Below are 17,905 nucleotides of genomic sequence, written 5' to 3'. Positions count from 1 at the left end.
AATGGAAGCATATACCCTGCTCATGGATTGGCAGGATTAACATCATTAAAATGGCAATACTCCCCAAAGCACTGTACAGATTTAATGCGATCCCCCTAAAGATACCCATGACATTCTTCAAAGAAGTGGACCAGGCACTTTTGAAATTTATTTGGAACAATAAACACCCTCGAATAGCTAAAGCAATCATTGGGAAAAAGAATATGGGAGGAATTACTTTCCCCAACTTTAAACTTTACTACAAAGCAATAGTTATCAAAACAGCATGGTATTGGAATAAAGACAGGCCCTCAGATCAGTGGAATAAGCTTGAATACTCAGAGAATGTTCCCCAGACATACAATCATCTAATTTTTGATAAAGGAGCAAAAAATCCTAAATGGAACAAAGAAAGCCTCTTCAACAAGTGGTGTTGGCAAAACTGGCTAGCCACTTGCAAAAAATTGAACTTAGACCCCCAGCTAACATCATGTACGAAGGTAAAATCCAAATGGATTAAAGACCTCAATATCAGCCCCAAAACCATAAGATATATAGAACAATACGTAGGTAAAACACTCCAGGACATTGAGGCTAAAGGCATCTTCAAGGAAGAAACTGCACTCTCCAAGCAAGTGAAAGCAGAAATTAACAGATGGGAATATATTAAGCTGAGAAGCTTCTGCACCTCAAAGGAAATAGTGCCCAAGATACAAGAGCCACCCACTGAGTGGGAGAAGCTATTCACCCAATACCCATCAGATAAGGGGCTAATCTCCAAAATATATAAGGCACTGACAGAACTTTACAAGAAAAAAACATCTAATCCCATCAAAAAATGGGGAGAAGAAATGAACAGACACTTTGACAAAGAAGAAATACAGATGGCCAAAAGACACATGAAAAAGTGCTCCACATCACTAATCATCAGGGAGATGCAAATCAAAACAATGATGAGATACCACCTCACACCCCAGAGAATGGCACACATCACAAAGAATGAGAATAAACAGTGTTGGCGGGGATGTGGGGAGAAAGGAACTCTTATCCACTGCTGGTGGGAATGCCGTCTAGTTCAACCTTTATGGAAAGCGATATGGAGATTCCTCCAAAAACTGGAAATCGAGCTCCCATACGATCCAGCTATACCACTCCTAGGAATATACCCTAGGAACACAAAAATACAATACAAAAAACCCCTTCATTACACCTATATTCATTGCAGCTCTATTTACCATAGCAAGACTCTGGAAACAACCAAGATGCCCTTCAACAGACGAATGGCTAAAGAAACTGTGGTACATATACACAATGGAATATTATGCAGCTGTCAGGAGAGATGAAGTCATGAAATTTTCCTATACATGGATGTACACGGAATCTATTATGCTAAGTGAAATAAGTCAGAGAGAGAGAGAAAAACGCAGAATGGTCTCACACATTTATGGGTTTTAAGAAAAATGAAAGACATTCTTGCAATAATAACTTTCAGACACAAAAGAGAAAAGAGCTGGAAGTTCCAGCTCACCTCAGGAAGCTCATCACAAAGAGTGATGAGTTTAGTTGGATAAATAACTACATTTTGAACTGTCCTAATAATGAGAATGTATGAGGGAAATTGAGAACCTGTTTAGAGTACAGGCGGGGGTCGGGTGGGGAGGAGGGAGACTTGGGACATTGGTGATGGGAATATTGCACTGGTGATGGGTGGTGTTAAAAAAAAAAAAGAAAAAGTATAAAAGATGCACTACAATTTAGGATTAACTGGAAAAAAAAAAGAAATTAAAAAAAATAAAAATAGGTGTTTTAATGACTTGTAAAAAAAAAATAAAATAAAATAAAATAAATAAATAAAATAAAACAACCCCAAAACACAGTCGCTATGTCTGCAAACCAGCCAGCTCCATAGATTCATTCACTCTGTTCTCAAAAGAGATGTAAACTCAGCAGTGAAAAATTATGGGTCCACTGGCCACACAGCTGAAATCTGACAACATTAAGAGGAGAAGGTGGGCCAAGCTCCAGCCTTGACAAAGCCATGCCTTCTGCACCCATCACCCACAATTGACACTGCACCAATGGCCCTGGCTTCACCACTCCTCTACAACTCTGCAGTGACACCAATCTGGCCAATACTCCAGATATGCCTGTGTCAAAGCTGATAGCAGCCCCACCTTTTTCAACTTCCGGAAACCCTGACAGCTGAAAGCATACCCCATAAAAGCCATGGTATTAGCAATAGTGCTTTCCTGGACAACATTTGCGGCCATGAGACAACTCCATTTTTGTTTAATACTGCCATCCCTGTAGGGACACAATTAAACATCAATGCTTCTCTGAAGTCACCTAATATTCAGAAGCAAAGAAGTAACAGAATGGTTAACTAGCATCAAGGGCTTATTAAACCTTCTAACAATGACTTAATGACCTCAATGGAAATACAATAATTTTCACAAATTATCTGGTTGCTGTACATTTTTTTCTCTTCTTTTTTTCTTGCTTTATTTTCTTTTTCATTTTTTTAGTAATTTCTCTCTCACTTACCTGAAAACAAACATATTAGGATCAGCTATGTCAACTATGTGATACAGTCTCCTTAAATAAAGTAAACTAAAATTTAAAAATATATAAATTTCACCTACTTTTAAAATGCAATTATCTTTTATGTGCTATTATGATAGATTTCATAATTGTTTACCTTACTTTTTCTTTAATACCAAATCTCTCTTGATTTTGAACAGCAGACAAAAGACTCAAATCTGATAACTACAAATAGTGGCTTCCCCATCCCTTTTTTGAATTTGCTTAATAGGAAATTCTAGTAGATAAGTTTCTCTGAGTTCAGGTTAGAACCAGATTATAGGGATTTTCTGGCTTGTTATTTTTACCCCCATATGCACCAGTAATAGTATGAGGCATTGTTCCTTTTTGCATAGGCACATTAAAATGGGGAAATTGGAGGCCGGAGCAGTCGCACAAGTGGTAGGGTGTTTGCCTTGCATGTGCTAACTTAGGATGGACCATGGTTCGATCCTCTAGTGTCCCATATGGTCCCCCAAGCCAGGAGCAATTTCTGAGCACATAGCCAGGAATAGCCCCTGAGCATCACTGGATGTGGCCCAAAAACCAAAAAAATAATTAATTAAATAGAATAAAAATAAAATGGGAAGGAAGCCAGAGAGAGCATGGAGGTAGGGCATTTGCCTTGCATGCAGAAGGATGGTGGTTCGAATCCTGGCATCCCAAATGGTTCCCTGAGCCCGCCAGGAGCAATTTCTGAGTGTAGAGCCAGGAATAACCCCTGAGCACTTCCGGGTGTGAACCAAAAAACAAAAATAAAATAAAATAAAATAAAATAAAATGGGGAAATCTTACATATACAAAGAAGTTCTAATGGGGATAAGAACTAATAAACTTTATAGTACAGCAGTGTAGGAAATCTGTGCTGTTAAAGAAATATTTTCCTATACTACACAGCAGCACCTTTTACCCTGAACATTTGTCATAGTGACTTGACTTAGGCTTCAGTTGATCAAATATCAATCATCCACCTCAAACCTTGGATCCTATCTTTGGAGTCAGCATGGTTTTCTGCAGCAGTACCAGGAATCAAACATGCACCAGGGGAGGCCCTAATGTCGCTCTGGCCCCCAACTTGCTCCAGAGCGGATTCATATGACACCCTAATTACTAGAAAACAGCAACAACTTGCTTTCAGGGCAGGTTTCCCTGTATCACCACTAATGGTGAGATAAAATCAAAAGAGATTCCATGATACTCCAGGTTCAATCTAGGATCTGCAAAAACCAAGATATCTAATTACAGAAGTCTGACTGCAACAATCAGGATTGAAGAGAACTTTTCCTAGGACCATGAAGAAAGACCTTGGGGTTAAGACAATTAGTATGCCCAGAGTCTGTAGTTGGTCTTATGACAGGATGGTTCATGGGTAGGGGCTCCCTGTTTTTTAGGCCAATGTTTTTTCCTTTCTAATTTTTTCCAATGTTTGCTTTGACTATGCAAAACAAAACAAAACAAAAAAAACACCTGCCAACCCTTTTACTTTTAAATTTTATTTTTACCTTTAAATAGGGGATCCCACCTTCTTCACAAAACATGGGGAAATTAATTACTTTGTTTTACCTCATATTTCTGCATTTTTCTATAAAATTAAGAAAAAAATCAAGGGGACAGAGAGATAGCATGGAAGTAAGGCATTTGCCTTGCATGTGGAAGGACGGTGGTTCGAATCCTGGCATCCCATATAGTCCCCCGAGCCTGCCGGGGGCGATTTCTGAGGATAGAGCCAGGAGTAACCCCTGAGCGCTGCCGGTGTGACCCAAAAACCAAAAAAGAAAGAAAAGAAAAGAAAAGAAAAGAAAAGAAAAGAAAAGAAAAGAAAAGAAAAGAAAAGAAAAGAAAACCACACAAAAGAAAAGAAAAGAAAAGAAAACAAAAGAAAGAAAAGAAAAGAAAAGAAAAGGAAGAAAAGAAAAGAAAAGAAAAGAAAAGAAAAGAAAAGAAAAGAAAAGAAAAGGAAAAATCAAGAGGATGGGGCCCAGAGGTCAAGAGCATTGGTGGAGATAAAAAAGGATAGAACTAAATACCCAAGCCAAGGTCAACAACAACAGAATCAAGAGACCCAAACTGTAACAATCTAAACTTAAAATGGGCCTGTTACACTGGCAAGCCAGGGAGCTAAGAGTGGTAGTACACAACACATGCTAGGAACTTGGTGGAGCGAGATCAACACTAATGGTGAGAATGACCCCAATTCACTGTCACTGTGTGCCTGGAAGTCAACTATAAAGGACTTTATAAATCACAATGCTTTCAATAAAATTTAAAAAAAATAACTAAAAATAAAAAGCAAATTCATTTTGTATTAGAGATTACACTTTACTAATATAACACATACATAATGAGCATTCTATATTATAGCAGCTACTTTGGACTTCATGACTATTTTTTCCCATCTATAGTATAGCACCTATTTTGGACTTCATCACTATTTTTTCCCAAACCTAGTTCAAGCATCTGAAAAGCTTTAGTGAAATATATACTACTGGTAAAAGCATTAGCAAATAGGCTTTAAAAATGTTAAATGAAGAAAGAGAGGAAGAGAGCAGAACATCGATATTATAAATGCAATGAAATAACCACCTTGGAAGTTGCACATTATGCTAAGGGAGCAGCAGTCAGAAATAGTTCCTTCATAAACTTTTAACTGGGTGAGTGGGACCAAGGGAAAAAAAATAAGAAGTAAAAGGAACTAACCAAAAAAGGGATAGGGAGGAAGTATGGGAAGAATGAGAAAAGGAGGGAACAAAACCCACACTAATGCCCTCAACTATTTGGGATGGAGGAGGCAGGACAGGCTGGCCTGAGATCTGAGCCCAGCTCTCCAGCTTGTATTTGGGTTCCAGTGACTACCTCCTACCTTTTTGGTCAGCAGGGTGAGGGGGTACATGTGGGTACTTGGAGGGCTTCTTGATATGGAAGTTCACGTTGTCCAGCTCCACGTTCAGGCTGATAGAAGCGGCTGAGTCACTGTCCACTGTGGACTGGAAACTGCTGACTGATGTACGCTTGCTAGGACTGGCAGAATCTTTTAGTATTGGAAAGGGAAAGATATACAGGGAGAGGAGGGGAATCAAAATGGGTTTTATCAGGGTACTGGAGGAAGGAGAAAAATGCTTTTTTAATATACAAGCTCAATGTGCAATACCAAAATGGATACAGTATTTTCATGTACAACTATGTGGACTTAAAAAGGTTTTAACAAGTTATGTGTAAAATTAAGTTTTAAAAGGAGAAATATATGTTGGCGGTTCTGCAAAGCAAAAGATTGATAGAATATAGAGGTGAGAAAGTTGTCTGCTGCATGATTAGATCAGAGTTATTTTTTTAAGCTGCCACAAACTAGAGACTATAGCAAAATCTGAAACACCAGTAGCCTGACAAATTGGCTTCTTAAGAAAATACTGGAAGGGGGTGGGATTAAAAAGAAAAAAAAAGAGAAAATACTGCATCTGGGACAGGATTGAGAAATCAAACAGGACTGAGATGTTTTATTTAGTTAGAAAAAAAAATCTCAAAAGTAAGATTATTTCAATTAAACACAGTTTGTTTTAAATCACACCTACACTATAGAGATATAATAAATATATATAAATAAAATATGAGGAAGTTAAGGACTTACTAGTTAAATTATCATCACCTTCTTCGGCTATCTGTTCTGTGTCGCTGTCATCAAACTTTATGTCTTTACACCAGGATGGCTCAGAATGACCTTCCACAGAGTTCACTGAGTCACTATCAGGAGACGGGGTCTCAGAAAATTCTGTACTCTGGAAGAATCAAGACAGGACCCAGACATTGACCCTCAAAAGCAAAAAATGCTGAGATGGTCACTGTACACACACTGAACAAATTTACAAAAAAAACAAGCAGACTATGAGAAACTAAGTTATAAATAACCATTATGCTTCTACTCTTAAGTATATATTTCAGGGCCAGAAAGATAGTATAGCAAGTACAATGTTTGCCTTACAAGTGGCCAAGCAGGGTTTGATCCCCAGCACTCCATATGGTCCTCTGAACCCCACTAGGAAAGACCACAGAATAAAGAGGAAGCAAGACAGGAGTGATCTCCAATATGCAGAGCCAAGAGTAAGCCCTGAATACCACTCGGTGTACTCCCACCCCCCCAAAAAATGTATGATTTTTATTTACTAATAAGCAGCATATTATGAACAAAACAAAATATTTAAGATTTTATCTTTTAATCCTTTAGTCTTGAGAGGCTTGAAATTTATTCTATTCTTGTAGCAATTCTAAGACACATCCTAAAAAACAACCATTAGATCTTAATAAACAATAGCAGATTGATCATTTGGGGTTGTCTTTTCTAAACCCCAAATTTTCAATGTAAGTTCACAAAGGAGCTCACACACAGCTCACAGCTTCTTTATAAAAAATATATACATGCATGTTTGATATCAAGTTAAAATACAATAGTGAAAGTAAATTCTGTTTTGCTGTGTTTTACTTTGTAGCCACACCCAGAAAGCTCAGAACTACTCCTGGTTTTGTGCACAGGGGACCATAAAGTGCTGGCACTTAAAGTGCTAAAGTTTAAAGCTCCTGACTTTTAAAATTTGTCTTTGTTTAAAATTGCCTTTAAATAATTTCTACTTTCCTAACTAAAATTAAAAAACAAAATATTCTTTTACCACTGCTATTTAATATCACTTGCAGAATCAAACTATAAGTCAATGGTCACGACATAAGATTTTGCAATCACTTTATTCTATAAAAGCAGATTTTGTATTCTACAAAAGCAGATTTCACAATAAAATACTACACACTCAGTAGTGGTAAATGACAACTACCTGCAGTGGCCTATATAGCGCATATTCATCTCTGAACAACTGGTCATGATGACTGACACAATCCAGCCAACGTCCATCAACCATTGCTTGTCCAATAGCAATAGCTTGCGCCCTGAAAGAAAACCAACAAAAATCAACCTGTTAAGAGTAAGTTTAAGGAATTTAGTAGGGGCTAGATAAAAACAGTAAAATTTAAAATGATCCTAAAACAGTTAAGAGATAAAACAAGGATTATTTGAAGATACATTAAATGTGTCCATGGGGCCAGAGAGATAGCATGGAGGTAAGGCATTTGCCTTGCATACAGAAGGACGGTGGTTTGAATCCCGGCATCCCATATGGTCCCCCGAGCCTGCCAGGAGCAATTTCTGAGCGTAAAGCGTAGAGCATCAGAGCACTGCCGGGTGCAAACCCAAAAACAAAAAACAAAAAAAAGGATGTTTCCAGATACTATAGTACAAAGATAGTAAGGTGAGCCTAGCAAAGCTTAAATTTGATTGGAGCAAGCCTTTATCAACAATAATCAACACGCACAAATCTTTGTACTTAATAGACGATAAAAAAATGTTGAGAATAGCAAGACTTCTATACATAAGAAGCTTTCAGTCTCAATGAGAAGACAAACCAAGTATTATAAATAAGGGTATAAGATGTATATGCATATAAATGAAATAGGTACCTATTAATGCATTGCACTTATACTGTAATTTACAGGGTACATAGCACTTTACCTCACTTTATTTCATATTATAACATCTCTATTATATTAAATATTTCCTTATGGTGCAAGTAAAAGATCCAGAAGTCAAAGAAATCACACAGCCTGACTAAAAGAACAAGCTAAATAATAAAGATATAAAATAACCCAAACTGGAAACTAGATCTTCAATACTTAAAGTTGTTTCTCTCTCTCCTACATACTTATTTCTTCCCTTAAAGAGAAGTGCAATAATTGAGAAAGTAGAAAAGCTGTGGGCACTGAATCACTACAGACCCAACTCCCAAAACTAAGTTAGACATCTACAGACCCAACTCTCAAAACTAAGTTGTAATCTCCAGATCAAAGAAAAATGCCTAGAGAATCCACTTTAGGTTTTGGTTTCCGGCACAATTCCTACTACTATTTAATTAGAAATTTCAAGAAAGTTTCGTTTAAGAAATTACTGCACACTTATTTTAATAAATAATGCAAGTTTTCACCACATTTGCCTCTGGCTTTAATGAATCCTCAAGTAGCAAAAATCCAGCTAGGAAGAAGAGGATTCAGTAATTAGCATCCCAAAATTCAAAAGTAGAACACAGCATCCTGGTCAAAAAAAAAAAAAATCTGCCCTCCTTATATCAAACAACTATAAGTCATCTTTAAACTATTAATTAACAATATCCTTGGATTATAAAAGTGACTAACAAACAGTGAGGGGGCCATGGGGAAATAAAGACTGGACCACAGACAAGTGGCAGGTCATGTGTACTTTGGCAGTGGTTGGATGCACTAATTAATAAGCCTTAACCTCGGAGCTGGAGAGATAGCATGGAGGTAAGGCATTTGCCTTGCATGCAGAAGGACGGTGGTTCGAATCCCAGCATCCCATAGGATCCCCCGAGCCTGCCAGGAGTGATTTCTGAGCATAGAGCCAGGAGTAACCCCTGAGCGCTGCCGGGTGTGACCCCCCCCCCAAAAAAAAAAGCCTTAACCTAATTATAATCTTATCACCTAAACTAATTTAAAAACAAATTTTAATTAAAATAAATAATATCAAAAAGTCTCCAGATCACATTACCTCGTAGCAATGTGTCCATTCCGAATTAACCAGTTGACTAATTCTTTTCCTACAATGCAGTTAGGATGTGTCCGGAGCCAGTAGCGATGATCCTGAAACTCCATTCCACTACTTTGATGGCAGATTTTCTTCCACAGGTCCCTCAACTGAGCACTATCCTGCAATCACGATGTGAGCAAGTTAGTGATTTCTGAGCGGAATGAATGACTTGTACACTTTCAGATTTCTTCTTCCAGTTATTTTTAGAATCATAAGAGGAAATTTGGGGACAGAGAAATAGCACAGTGGTAGGAAGTTTGCCTTGCATGTGGCCAACCCAGGACCGATGGTAATTCGATTCCTGGCATCCTATATGGTCTCCTGAGCCTGCCAGGGGTGATTTCTGAGCACAGAGCCAGAAGTAACCCCTGAGCATCGCCAGTGTGACTCAAAAACAAAAAAAAAAGGAGAAAATTCAACTTATATTTCTGTCACAGATAACTTACATACTTTAATAAAAATGATATGTGAAGAGAATACAACTTGAACTTAGCTCCTCTAATTCCAAATATGTAGATATCAGAGTGAGAGTAATAGCACAGCAGTAGGGCATTTGCCTTGCATGTGGCCAACCCAGGACGAATCTGGGTTTGATCTCCAGCATCCCATATGGTTCCTCGTGCCTGCCAGGAGCAATTTCTGAGTAAAGAGCCAAGAGTAATCCCTGATCATCACCAGGTATGGTCCAAAAACAAAACAAAACAAAAAATATGTAGAAATACTGAAAATCAGCTATGCCAAATAATCCCATTTTTAGTCTTTGGCACACAGTAACACTCTTGTAGGCATGTAAGTGAAAATTATTATATACTTCTTTGGTTATGAGACAAGGGAGATGAAGATATACACTCAATCATGCTAATCTAAGATAACTGTAAAGTAGGCTTGATTTCCTCTAGACTCTCACTTCTATAAAACTTCCAGATGAATATTTCTATAGAAAGGCCTTCAGGGAATTCCTCCTTGATCAAAACAATTCCTAAGGTGGCTCAGAAACTTCAAAACAATTCCTAAGGTGGCTCAGAAACTTCAAGTTTAAATCCAACTTTGTAAAGACAAAATACACCATTTTCCTACAGGAAGTCCTTTCCCCATTCTAATTGGCACAGATGCCAAATTAACTCTCACTGAAGTGATTCTACCTGCTTCTGTCCATTAAAAAAAAAAAAGACTGACAACAATAGAAACATGTCATATTCATTGTTATTTCTTTACCTTTCCTCACACTTATAAATAAAATTTGCTTTTTATCACTACCTAAGCAAAATCATTCCAGTAAGGTTTAGTCCAAGCACTTCAATTTAAAAAGCCTGGGGCCATAGGGCCAGAGTGATAGACAGCACAGCAATAGGGTGTTTGCCTTGCATGTGGCCAACCTGGATTCGATCCCTGGCATCCCAAATGGTCCCCCAAGCCTGCCAGGAGCGATTTCTGAGCACAGAGCCAGGAGTAACCCCTGAGCGCTGCCAGGTATGGCCCAAAAATAATAATTAAAGTCTTTCTTAGCGGTCATGGGATGCATCTCATTTGAGTTCAATCCCTGGCATCAACCCCCAGAGTCAAGGGTAGGGGTAGCAACCTGGGACATGATTAAAGAAAAAACAAGTCAAATTCTCTGAATCTGGTTTTAGCAGAAAAAAGGGTCCAAGAAAATACTAACAGAAGACGTAAAAAAAGGAATGCTTACTTTAAAAAAAAAAAAAAAAAAAAACTTAAGCCAGTTCCACTATTTAATTTATATGCTATTTTAAAAATCAGTAAATAATCACTTTATGCTTAAAGCTAGCAGTGTGTCAAAGATAGTGCTAGAGGGACCGGAGAGATAGCATGGAGGTAAGGCGTTTGCCTTTCATTCAGAAGGACAGCTGTTCGAATCCCGGCATCCCATATGGTCCCCTGTGCCTGCCACGGGGGATTTCTGAGCGTAGAGCCAGGAGTAACCTCTGAGCAATACAGGGTGTGACACAATAAACAAAAACAAAACAAAAAAAAAAAGATAATGCTAGAAAAGTACCAGAAGAATTTTGCGTTCATCCTCAGTGGTCTCTGTCCTAACATATGTTCTGCTAGCCTGGGGACTGACAGACGTCTCATATGAAGGAACCATGGGAGAACCAGATCGATCCAGTGACAGGTTAGTAATGCTCGCTGATCTGAAAATAAAAACAAAAAGATGAAAGTCAACAGTCATAAATTCTTCAATTCATAAAATTACAGTGAAAAATTGTTCTTCAATGCATATTTTTTCAATGTGAAAGGTACTTTTTTATTTATTTATTTATTTATTTTTGATTTTTGGTCACACCCGGCAGCGCTCAGGGGTTGTTATTCCTGGCTTTACACTCGAAAATCGCTCCTGGCAGGCTCAGGGGACCATATGGGATGCCGGGATTCAAACTACTGTCCTTCTGCATGCAAGGCAAATGTCTTACCTCCATGCTATCTTTCCGGCCCCAAAAGATACTTTTTTGTTTTTGTTTTTGGGCCAAACCCTGCAGCACTCAGAGGTTATTCCTAGCTCTGTGCTCAGAAATTGATCTTGGCAGGCTTGGGGGACCATATGGGATGCTTGGGAATCAAACCCGGTTCTGTCCCAGGTCAGTCACATGTAAAACAATCACCCTACCACTGTGCTATCCCTCCAGCCCTAAAGATACTTTTAAATGTAAGTTTGACAGCTACATATAGTATTATCTAAAAGGGAGCTAGAAGAAGAATATCCAGAAATTCTCTACCTTGAGTTTGCAACTCTGTTAAGTCTATAATTATTTCAAGGTAAGTCTAAAGAAAAGTCAGCACAGGACGAGTGCAGAAAAACAACTACAAAAGCCATTAAAATACCAGTAATATTAAATGAAAGCTTGAGTATAACTTTGAGTATAACTTTACAAATCATAAATAGACAAGAAACAAAAATACTTGACTATAGACCAAAGAATTTCACATAGCCAATGAAATAAGAATAGCATATTTAGCTGAACAAATATGTTGTTCTAATAGCAAACATTAGGGCTAGAGAGAGTTCAATGGGCTAAACATATGTAGGAGACTCAGGTTCCTTCCGCAACAATATATCATATCCTGAACACTGCTAGGAGAAACCTCGGAGCACCATCATATAGAAAACAAAAAGAAACAGTAACAACTAAAACCAAGGAATACTAACTTTGATCTACAACTAACCAAAACATTATATCCTCCAAAATTAATTCCTTTATAAAGGAGGCCTATTAGCTCTCAATTGCTATGTTTTGAATTTGATTAAGAAAGTAAGTGGGGATAAAAAAAAAAAGAAAATAAGTGAAAAATTTAAATTTACTCTTGGGATTAGACAAGAAACTGCCTAGCATGAACCCACTGGGCTTGCTCCCCAGTATCACTATATGGTAGCGGTACCTGATCCCAACCAGGCGTAAGCCCTGAGCCTGAAGTCAGAAGAAAACTCTGAGCATTGCTGGCTGTGGACCAAAATAAAAAAAATAAAAAAGAAAAGAAAATCTATTTAGTCTCATTGTACATGAAAGAACTAATGAATAGGTGGGGCTAGAGCGATAATAGGTAAGGTGTTTGCCTAGTACATGGCCAACCCAGGTGGGATCCACAGCATACCAAGAGTGATCCCAGAACTCAGAATAAGAGTAACCCCTAAGAACTGACAGATGTGGCCCAAAAGCAAAAAAAAAAAAAAAAAAAAAAAAAAGTTGATGTCCAGGGATTCACTATAATTAAAATCTTCTTTGTTGAGATCAGAGCAATAGCATGGTGGATAGGGTTTGTGGCTGACCTGGGTTCAAATCCCTGGCATCCCAGATATTTCCACACATTCCACACCTTCTAGGAATAATTCCTGAGTGCAGAACTAAGAGTAATCCCTGAGCATCAATTGTGTGGCACAAAAATAAAAAATATGTAATAATTTTAAATAAATAAAAACTTCTTTGCAAAGTTATTGTCAAGATAATTAGAAAACCAGTCACAGGCTGAAAAAAATTCTGCAAGACACACTTAATAAACAACTTATTCAGGGGCTGGAGAGATAATACAGTGAATAGAATACTTGTCTTGCACACAGCCGGCCTGGAGAAAACTCTGAGCATTGCTGGTTGTGGCCCAAAGTCAAAAACATACATGGCAATGCTCAGGAATCACTCCTACCTCTGCACTCAAAAATCATTTCTGGCCACATATGGAACTAAATAACTATCCAAAATATACAAATAACTCTTAAACTCGTAATAAGAACACAATTTTAAATAGTTCAAAAACCCAGACAGACACCTCATCATCAAATTATAATGGCAAGAGAGGTGATATCCAATAGCAATAGCCAAAAGCTTCCAATGCAAGGCAAGCACCTACCTACTGTCCTTTCAGTCTGGGGGGTGGGGAGTGGGGCCTTCAAGCAGCCAGTTACTCTGTACTGTATTAGGCCTAGGATGGTGTAGTAGTCAAATCCACAAAATGTGCATTATCAAGAATGAATCTTAGGGGCCAGAGAGATAGCATGGAGGTAAGGTATCTGCCTTGCATGCAGAAGGATGGTAATTCGAATCCCAGCATCCCATATGGTCCCCCTGCCTGCCAGAAGTGATTTCTGAGCATAGAGCCAGGAGTAACCAACCCCTGAGCGCTGCTGGGTGTTACCCAAAAACCAAAAACCAAAAAAAAAAGAAAGAATGAATTTTAGGGGCTGAAGCAGTGGCACAAGCATTAGGGCATTTGCTTTGCACACGCTGACCTAGGATGAACCACGGTTTGATCCCCCTGGTGTCCCATATGGTCCCCCAAGCCAGGAGCAATTTTTGAGCGCATAGCCAAGAGTAATCCCTGAGCGTCACCAGGTGTGGCCCAAAAAAAAAAAAAAGATTGAATCTTAATATTTATTATGAAATTCTGATTTACTGGCCTTATATTTTTTAAGTGCTCTGACCTATATTCTACTAGGTCAGTTGATCGATCTTCAGTGTCTTTCTGTGTGTGCATATGTAACTGTGCATGTGATAGACACCTCTATGTCTGTCTGTCTGTGCTGTACATAATGCATGTCTGCTATATATAGCCCCTGTTAGATATAGCCTTTCCTTTTCCCTCCCCTGCTTATCACTTTACAATTCCTTTTCTAGCCTCTCACCCTCTCACCCCTGATCTGTTATTTCTCCGTTTAATCCTTTATACCTTCTGTTCTTAATTCCTCAGGAACCAGTCTCCCTCACACCCCAACCAGCCAAGCCAGCTCCCAAAACAAAAGGATAGAGTTCCAGCCAGCCTTGCCTCAGTCCAGGAAGAAGCTGCCACCACAACTTCTGCTGATTCGCTCTCCATGGCCCCTTTTCGCCCACTTTCCTTGATTGTGGACTGTTGCTAGCTACTACATTCAGCTCTGTGAGCCCCTAAGCTTGAAACCATTACCTGCTCCCTGACTTCTGCAAACTGTTTTTCAGACTCCACAAGACCACGTCGCAGGTTGAAATTGTGCTCTAAATTTTATTCCCCCAGTCCCAGACTATTCCAACTGACGGGGATATATATATATATTTCTTTGTATATTTCTTTAGATGTATTTCCTTAATAGGTATAATTTGTGTGTGTGTGTGTGTGTGTGTGTGTGTGTGTGTGGTTTTTGGGCCACACCCGGCAGTGCTCAGGGGTTACTCCTGGCTGTCTGCTCAGAAATAGCTCCTGGCAGGCACGGGGGACCATATGGGACACCGGGATTCGAACCAACCACCTTTGGTCCTGCAACGGCTGCTTGCAAGGAAAACGCCGCTGTGCTATCTCTCTGGGCCCAATAGGTATAATTCTTAATGTGTATTTCCTTATGTAGAGGTAGCTTTCCCCATCCTTTTTTGGATCTGTTTAGTAGTAAATTCTAGTAGATAAGTTTCTCTTGGGGTCTGAGTTCAGGTTAGAACCAGGTTATAAAGATTGTTTAGCTTGCTATTTTTCAACCCTGTATGTAGCAGTAGTATCAAGTGACATTGTTCTTTTTTGCATAGGCACATTAAGATGGGGAAATCTTACATATAAAAAGAAGTTCTGGGCCCGGAGAGATAGCACAGCGGTGTTTGCCTTGCAAGCAGCCGATCCAGGACCAAAGGTGGTTGGTTCGAATCCCGGTGTCCCATATGGTCCCCCGTGCCTGCCAGGAGCTATTTCTGAGCAGACAGCCAGGAGTAACCCCTGAGCACGGCCGGGTGTGGCCCAAAAAAAAAAAAAAAAGAAGTTCTTTTCTTTTCTTTTTGGTTTTTCGGGCCACATCCATTTGATGCTCAGGGGTTACTCCTGGCTAAGTGCTCAGAAATTGGCCCTGGCTTGGGGGACCATATGGGATGCCGGGGATCAAACTGCGGTCCTTCCTTGGCTAGCGCTTGCAAGACAGACACCTTACCTCTAGTGCCACCTCGCCAGCCCCAGAAGTTCTTTTCTAATAGGAATAAGGACTCATTAATTTTATAGTGCAGAGGCACCTTTCACCCTGAACATTTGTCATAGTGACTTGATTTAGGCCTCAGTCTATCAGACATCAATCGTCCACACCCAAACCTTGGATCCTATCTTTTGGAATCAACATGATTTTCTGCACCAACACCAGAAATCAAACATTAGGGGAGGTCCTAATACTGCTCTGGCCCCCAACTTGCTCCAGGGAAAATTCAGATGATACCTGAAGACTAGAAAATTGCAACAACTTGCTGTCAGGGCAGATTTCCCTGCCTCACCACCTAATGGTGAGATGAAATCAGAAAATGCTCTATGACATTCCAGCTTTGACCTAGGATCTGTGCAAAAACCAAAATCTCTAATTACAGAAACCTACCTGCAACAACCGTGATTGAGGAGAAATTTTCCTGAGACCATGTAGAAAGACCTTGAGGTTAGACAGTTAGTATGCCCGGAGCCTGTAGTTGGTCTAATGACAGGACACTTCATGAGTAGGGACACCCTATTTTTTAGGCCAAAGTTTTTCCTTTCTAATTTTCCCAATGTTTGCAGCCTCTATACAGGAAAAAAAAAAAAAAAAACTACCACCCCACTTTATTTTTAAATTTTATTTTTATCTTCTAGATAGGGTATCCCACCTTCTTCATAGAACCTGGGGACATAAATTATTTTGTGTACCTCATATTTCTGCATTTTTCTATCAAAATAAAAAAAAAAATAAAAGAGGATGGGGCCCAGGGGCCAAGTGGTCTCCAGTGCATTGGTAGATAAAAAAGGACAAAACTCAGTGCCAGAAAAAGAGCACAGCAGTAGGGCTTTTTTTTTTTTTTTTGTTTTTGGGCCACACCCGGCAGTGCTCAGGGGTTACTCCTGGCTGTCTGTTCAGAAATAGCTCCTGGCAGGCACAGGGGACCATAAGGGACACCGAGATTCTAACCAACCACCTTAGGTCCTGGATCAGCTGCTTGCAAGGCAAACACCGCTGTGCTATCTCTCCGGGCCCAGCAGTAGGGCTTTTGCTTTGCAGTATATCAAGGATGAATTTCAGCATCCCATCTGGTTCCCCGTGCCTGTCAGGAATGATTTCTGAGCACAGAGCCAGGAGTAACCCCTGAGCACTGCTGGGTATGACCCAAAAACCAGAACTAAAAAGGACAGAATTAAATACCCAAGCCAAAGTCAACAACAGAATCAAGAGACCCAAACTATAACAATTTAAACTTAAAATGGTCCTGTTACACTGGCAAACCAGGGGCCTAAGTTTGGTGGCTGAAAATGCACACTTGGAACTTTGGTGGAGGGAGGTCAACATGGTCAATTAGGGACTGGCCCTCATTCACTGTCATTGTATGCCTGAAATTCAATTATGAGAAACTGTAAATCCCAATGGTCTCAATAAAATTTAAAAATGCATATATTTATTGGGGCCAGAGTGGCAGCACAGCAGTAGGGTGTTTGCCTTGCATGTGGCCGATGCAGGACCAACACGGGTTCAATCCCCAGCATCCCATATGTTCCCCCAAGCCAGGAGTAACCCCTGAGTTCCATGAAGTGTGACCCAAGGAAAAAAATAATACACATGTATTTATTATGGACTTAGAACAACAGAGAGGTTCATTGTAGGTTCATGAATCATAAAATAATATGCCAATATATGTAGGATAATGGCAGACTCTAGATGACAGGGACCAAAATATAAAGGAACTCCCAACATCACTCCCCACCAGTGCACACAGCAAACTGCCAGCCCAATTAACCAAATGTCACTAGACATTAGGCCCCATAAGCATTGTTTCAGAGCCCCAACCCTACCTCATGCTCATAAAAAAAAAATGTGAAAAGAGAAAAGGGAGGAACTGCCAACATAATCTCACTAGTAAGAGTGGCAGTTGTGATTTCTCCTGGCTAAGTGAAAGAAGCATCTTCTGCTAAGTTACAAAAAGAAAGCAGAGGTTCCAAGCCAATAAGAAGTTCTCCAAAGAGTCACAGAGAACACAATCACCAGCTGACCTGGACAAAGAATATAATGCCTAACTAACCATTTAGGGCTAAAAAAGTAGAACAATCAGGCCATAGTGCTTTTATAGTCCGTAGGAAATTTGCCTTGCATGTGGCAGACCAGGATTCTATCCCCAGTACCCCAAGGACCTCCAAGAGTGATTCTGTGTGCAGGGCCAGGAATAACCCAGAGTAAAAAAAAAAAAATTAAAGCAAACAACACAATTCACTTTTTTTATTGTGATGAAAAAATCTCAGAGCAGCATTTCTCAA

General features: G+C 39.4%; 1 protein-coding gene across 2 annotated transcripts in view; it reads right to left on the bottom strand.

Annotated features, from left to right (window-relative positions):
• The window catches only part of PIKFYVE (phosphoinositide kinase, FYVE-type zinc finger containing), a 108,748-nt gene that overhangs the window by 67,645 nt on the left and 23,198 nt on the right, over window positions 1-17,905 (bottom strand). Inside the window, exons 8-12 of one of the 2 annotated variants that reach the window (XM_049782536.1) lie at window positions 11,208-11,346; window positions 9,155-9,312; window positions 7,374-7,485; window positions 6,182-6,329; window positions 5,420-5,587 (exon numbers count right to left, since the gene is read on the bottom strand). In XM_049782536.1, coding sequence (XP_049638493.1) covers window positions 5,420-5,587; window positions 6,182-6,329; window positions 7,374-7,485; window positions 9,155-9,312; window positions 11,208-11,346 — 725 coding nt within the window. Of the gene's footprint in view, window positions 1-5,408; window positions 5,588-6,181; window positions 6,330-7,373; window positions 7,486-9,154; window positions 9,313-11,207; window positions 11,347-17,905 lie in introns of those variants that run through there. The other variant, XM_049782537.1, reaches the window with a different exon arrangement.

The sequence above is a fragment of the Suncus etruscus genome, chromosome 10 (genome assembly GCF_024139225.1).
Source record: "Suncus etruscus isolate mSunEtr1 chromosome 10, mSunEtr1.pri.cur, whole genome shotgun sequence".
Classification (NCBI taxonomy): domain Eukaryota; kingdom Metazoa; phylum Chordata; class Mammalia; order Eulipotyphla; family Soricidae; genus Suncus; species Suncus etruscus.
Note: the sequence above shows the minus strand (reverse complement) of the source record. Positions and strands in the feature narration are given on the sequence as shown.